Source organism: Phaseolus vulgaris, chromosome 1 (assembly GCF_051622355.1).
Source record: "Phaseolus vulgaris cultivar YP4 chromosome 1, ASM5162235v1, whole genome shotgun sequence".
NCBI classification, from domain to species: Eukaryota; Viridiplantae; Streptophyta; class Magnoliopsida; order Fabales; family Fabaceae; genus Phaseolus; species Phaseolus vulgaris.
Genome location: NC_143498.1, coordinates 52,311,656 through 52,317,655, shown reverse-complemented (window position 1 = coordinate 52,317,655; position 6,000 = coordinate 52,311,656). Strand labels below are relative to the sequence as shown.

At 35.1% G+C, this 6,000-nt stretch overlaps 2 protein-coding genes across 2 annotated transcripts; one reads left to right on the top strand and one right to left on the bottom strand.

The window, feature by feature from the left end:
• The first annotated feature begins 255 nt into the window (after nucleotides 1-255).
• LOC137814969 (putative serine/threonine-protein kinase PBL7) lies at nucleotides 256-3,430 on the top strand. The gene is made up of 6 exons (XM_068617948.2): nucleotides 256-1,072; nucleotides 1,426-1,683; nucleotides 1,764-1,927; nucleotides 2,035-2,114; nucleotides 2,230-2,377; nucleotides 2,842-3,430. The coding sequence occupies exons 1-6, from the start codon at nucleotides 532-534 to the stop codon at nucleotides 3,193-3,195; spliced, it is 1,545 nt and encodes a 514-aa protein (XP_068474049.1). The 5' UTR covers nucleotides 256-531; the 3' UTR covers nucleotides 3,196-3,430.
• Nucleotides 3,431-3,883: 453 nt separating this feature from the next.
• LOC137816251 (Calcium-binding EF-hand family protein) lies at nucleotides 3,884-4,468 on the bottom strand. Its single transcript, XM_068619329.2, has one exon. The coding sequence runs from the start codon at nucleotides 4,466-4,468 to the stop codon at nucleotides 4,211-4,213; it is 258 nt and encodes an 85-aa protein (XP_068475430.1). The 3' UTR covers nucleotides 3,884-4,210.
• Between the last annotated feature and the right edge of the window lie 1,532 nt (nucleotides 4,469-6,000).

The window sequence follows — 6,000 nt, the reverse complement described above, 5'->3', positions numbered from 1 at the left end:
ATAAAACTACCATAAATAATAAGCTCACACATGTTAATTTACCGCTCAAGATGCATCTTTATATTATAAGATGCCTTGAATTAAACCTTAAAAAGAATGAAACTAAAAGAATTATTCTTTATTTATTATAATGTAATCATTCTAAGAAGTAATTTAATTTTAGTTGCTAGATTAAAAAGAAAAAAAGAGAATTAAAATATTTTTTATTTAATTTATAATTGCAGAAACTACTAAAACGAAGAACAAAAGAAGATTGTTGTGTGAGTCACTGGTGTTTAAATATTTTTTTTACCTTCTCCCACTCTGCAGCAGCAGGCTCCAATTATTTATACTCACAGACAGCCATGCCTCCTTTCGATTTCTCCATCTTTTAAAAATTCTGTCCCACCCCACAAGCAAAGCACCCTTAACCTTTTTCAGTCCAATTTTTTATTTTTCATTGCTTCTTCTTTTTTGCTCTCTCTTTTTCTTTCTCTCTACCCCATTTTGCTTTTCTGGGTTTCTGTGCTTATTGTTGGGATCTACTTCATAATGGGTTTCTCCCAAGGCCCCTGCACTGATTCCAGGGACCTTTCCAATGCCCCAACCTCTTCCCCATTAGTTGTAGATCACTACTGTGACTACAATAAGCTCAAATTCAGAACCTTTATCAGAAAAATGATCTGGGAATACGGTCTCGCCTGTGTGGCCAACCCTTCCCGACGCCGGAGGAGCTCCGAGAGGGGCCTGGGCGACGGCAAGAAGACGAATTTGGAACACAACAAGGCGTGGTTGCTCGCGGAGTCCGGTGGGTGTGGAGCAGAATTGTCCAATGCTGACCCTCAATCGGTTCACTCCTCTTTCAGGTTCAGTTTCTGTTCTCAGGTTGAGCTGGAGTCCCTCAACATGAGTTCTTCCAGTGCTGCGACCGTTTTGATGGTGAATTTGGACAATGGGGTGAGTGAATCTCGCGCCAAGGAAATCAAATGGAGGAGAATGGAGTCCTTGGAGAAGAGCATATCCCCTGTGGCTCACTCCTTGATCAGGTTCTGCTATGGTGAAATTCTCTCTGCTACTAGGAATTTCTCCAAGGGTAAGTTTCTTTCTTTCTTTCTCATATTTTGGTTAATGAAGACTTTAGTCCTGGTAAAAAGTACTAAATTTTGGTTTTAATTTCTGATTGTTTTTCAAAATATCTAAATCGTGGTGGAAAGAAAAGGTTAATGTTTTAGAACTAAAGTTTGAGTTTCATAAAAAAATATATAGTGAAGAAACTATTCATCTTAAAAGTCAAGACTAAAGTCGAAATTGGGGAATTTGTTCTTGTATTAAAGACATTATTAACGTTTTTTATATTTGTGCTTTGAGTGTTTGTTATTGTTTTTTGTTGAAAGTTGATTGGTTTGTGTGAGATCATGATTTGTTTCTCTGTTCTGGTGTATGTAGGGAGGGTGTTGGGGAGAGGGGCGTTGAGCTGTGTTTTTAGGGGGAGAGTTGGCCTTTTGAGGACTGCCGTGGCAATCAAACGGTTGGACAAGGAAGACAAGGAATCTGCCAAGGCCTTCTGTAGAGAATTGATGATTGCTAGTTCTCTTCACAGTTCAAATGTTGTGCCCCTTGTGGGGTTTTGTATTGATCCCGAGGAGGGTTTGTTTCTGGTGTACAAGTATGTCTCAGGGGGCAGTCTGGAGCGCCACTTGCATGGTATTCATTTTTCAGAATTTACCTGCTTTTTCTGTTATGAGGTTTTGAATTTCACTGATTCTCGCATGTCTGTTTTGCAGGAAGGAAGAAGGGTAGTTCACCTCTTCCGTGGTCTGTGAGGTACAAAGTTGCAATCGGGATTGCTGAAGCTGTGGCTTATCTTCACAGTGGAACTGAAAGATGTGTTGTGCACAGAGACATTAAGCCCTCAAACATTCTGCTTTCTTCAAGGAAGACTCCCAAGGTGAGACATTTTCTCGTGAATCAATCGTAGACTGTGGTTATGTAATGTAAAATCTGTCTCGTATGGGCTTGATGCAAGTCATTCTGATTGTTTTTGTTAAATTGTAGCTATGTGATTTCGGATTAGCTACATGGACTTCTGCACCTTCAGTTCCTTTCCTTTGCAAAACCGTCAAAGGAACATTTGGGTACAAACTTCAGCCTTTTTATATTGATTCTGCAAAAATATTATTTCTGTGTATAATTTCTTTTCATGTTAAGATTAGCTGAAATAAAACTTCTATGCCTCTGCTTTCCCTGCAGATATTTGGCTCCTGAGTATTTTCAACATGGGAAAGTATCGGATAAGACTGATGTATATGCTTTTGGAGTGGTTTTACTGGAACTCATTACTGGCCGGAAGCCAATTGAGGCAAGAAGACCTTCAGGAGAAGAAAACTTGGTCTTATGGGTGAGTTATTCTATTAATTCTTGCGAAATTGCCTTATTTTTTCATGATATCATGATGGTTGAATTTATTCCTTTTGTGGTTATACAAGGGATTCCTAGTAGCAAAAATCTTCTTTAGCTTAATCTACTGCCTTTTTTTTGTACATCAAAGCGATAAATCAATAGTATCAATTTCACCTTACTTCATTGCTTCTAGGTGACAGAACATTGTGTACCTAATGTGTACTCCTATGCAAAACAAAATTTAATTGAACATTGTTTATTTTATCTGCTTCTGTAATCAAACTTACTTGAGATACATGTAAACTGCAAAACATTATAGCTAGATTTGTAATGCATCTTAATAGTTTAGATATATACTTTAATTAATATCTTCTTCTTGGTGGATAAATGGAAAGTTAAGAACAGTAATATGGAATTGATATGGTCTTGTTAACACACGTCCAATCCAAAATTCATTTGCAGGCCAAACCTTTTCTACAGAAAGGGAAAGGTGCCATTGAAGAGTTGCTTGATCCTCAACTCAAGTGCAGTCTGAGATTCTCAAATCAAATGGGTAGAATGATTGAAGCAGCAGGTGCCTGTGTCACCAATGAAGAATCTCGGAGACCTGGCATACGTGAGATTATTGCAATACTGAAGGGTGAAGAAGAGCCTCTTTTGTCTAAAAGAAAGAAATCCAGTTTTCTTGGAAATGGTTGCGTGATTGATTGTTATTCTCAGTTAGAACAAACAAATAATGAGATGAAAAGTCACTTGGCTTTAGCAATGCTAGGAGTTGCAGAGTTTGAGGATGATGACTATCTCTATGGTCGATAAAACATGTTGACAACCCTTCAATAACCTTTTACTTTTTGCTATGTTTGTGATTAAGAGTGCTAAAGTTTAGATGTGAGCGAGTTGAAAATGTAAATAGAAATAGGAGCTTAGATGATGATTGTGTGTAGATACTTTCCTTTTCCTTTTACCTTTCCCTTTTCACAAAGGGAACCTTATAGATTTTCATTCATGTTTGTGAATCATGTTCAATTCAAGTTGGGAAATTTTAGGATTTTTAATTTCATCTAAACCTTTCTTACAAATATGTTTTTGTATCACTTCGTTGTAGGTGGTTGGTTGTTGAGGTTCTGGAACGTATTTTAGTTATTAGTAAAACTAGTAGATATTCAACTGTCATAGGTTCTCTAACATAGTTATTAGTAAAATTGGTAATTATTCTACACCAATATGATAGTGAAAAGTGTGGGATGGTAAACAGCCTTCATTTTCAATGACATTTTCAATGATGGGCGTAGGCGTCTAGGAGTTTCCATTTTGAGAAGACCCTATTCAGATTCTACTTCTCACCTAATTCATAATGCACCTCAACAAGTAAAAGAAAAAAAACAAGACAGGGAATACATTAAGAATACACGAAGATGAACACGTAATGTATAGTTTGATGTATATAGCTCTGTACATTTATTTTATCTTTTATACAAGTTCTTAAGTTATGTCAAGAAAGAAAGAAAAAGATGTGTCGTGTCTAGCTGCAACCTTAAGAATTAAGATTTTGATTTACATAACTTCTGGTGTTTGGTATTGAAGCAGGTCCCTATTGAGAATAGAGCATCTCAACTGCCTCTAACTTAATGTCAAGGACCTTGCTTTATAATAATGAACATGTGAAAGCAATCAGATTAAGTTTATCGCAAGACATGACACTATACAACAAAGGCATTAGGTCAACCCCAGAGAGGCTAACATCATGAACCTACCATTGTTACATCGTATATATAAATGATGAACACACATTGACAATGATTGTGTGTTGTAAATATTATGTGGGAAGAACTTAAAAAATCTTGGCTACATCCCTCACTAGACCACGGTTGGCTCGTGCAAAATCTGTGAACTCTTGATGTGAAATGAAGCCATCACCATCTGTGTCAATTTCATCCATCATCCGTTGCACTTCATCTGGGGTCACTGATCCAAGTGCTTTAAGGGCTTCACCAAGCTCTTGTGAACTGATTTGGCCATCACCATTGGAATCAAAATGCTTGAAAATGCGTTCCCTATCAGCTACATCTTGTGGATCATCATCAGCCATTATGGAATGTTTGGTTTGTATTACCTAAAAGAATGAGTTTCTTTGTGGTTTTGGTGTTTCACTTAAAACGGAAATTGAGAGGTTAAAGGCCTAAGAGTTTGGGTAAGGTTATGCCATCTTTAGTACATGGGGTTTACTTATTATTGACACTAATGCCTAATTACCAAGATAACATAATTCACAACTTGTTTACCAAACTTGGCCAAATTCATTTTTTTTCTAATGTGAATGGTTGAAAGTGTTTTGCTAAATTTAGTCACTTTGTCAAATGTGCATTGCTCCCTCTTCAGGGATTTGCTTTATTCTTTGTCCCCCAAGTAACAAACCACAAATTCATAATACTTGGAATGGCTAACTCCCATTCTCCTCTTTTATCATTTTTGTGGAATTTAAGTGTCTATATTTTCAAATATATAATATAACACCAGTGACTCTGTCTTTTCAAATATGTTCCCCGATCCTTTACACTCTTTTTTTTTATCTCTTACATTAAATTTTAGAGTATCTATAATTGGGTTGAAAACAAAACCAAAAGAAGGAAAGGAATATTATGCTTAACTTTCACCTTTCAGTTTAACATAAAAGTAAAAGAAAGTATGTGAGACTCATGTCCAAATGTGTTCCCACATATTCTAAGAGAAAAATAAAAAGATAGGCTAGATTATATATTAAAAGATCAAAGTATCTTTATATTACATTACTCTTTTTTTTAAAAAATTTATCAACGATATTTTTCTTATTTTATTCTTCTCCCTTTTCATATAACTTTTTTTTTCTAAATTAGAAAAATAAAATATTAAAATAATTGCACTCTCACTTGTGATACAACTTTCACCCGTTCCAACTCATTAGGTTAGAGATCTTTATCCTTATATGTTTAATCTTTATCCTTATATGTTTGTTAGGAGTTTCTTCTTAAGCAACACGAGATCATGACTAATGAATATTGGTAATTGATCTATTCAGTAAATTCAATTAACATTCTAAAGTCTTGGAATTATATATCTCTTAAAAACTTTGAAATTCAACCTAGAAAATTGACGATAGTATTTTCAAGTTATCTTAAAAATGTGACAAATATTAATTATTCACTATTTCTTTATGAAGAAGTATTCTTCTTTATATAAATGAAACTTGTGATGAAGGAGAGAAACGAATATTGTAATCTTACTCTTATATTGGAAACATTTTCTAAACTAGATAAGATGAATTTTTCTAAATAGCCGAGAAGGTTTTTTTTATGTTAAAATATTATATCCCACTTTCCAACTAAGTCATGTCTACTTATGTTCAAAATGAATTTCAATGTAATATTCCTTTCAAGATTTAATGGTAATGTTTTTTTTTTCTCACTTGAAGGGAGTTGTTGAGTTACCATCTCATTGACATGTTGGTTTGAAAAGGATGGGACTATTCCTTGAAGCAACGAAGAAAAGATAGAATGAAGAGGATGCTGAAAAGAGAGCGTCATATCTGTGCTCGTTTCCATTCAAAGTTATCACGATTGATGGCCAAAAAAAGTGTTTCTATAT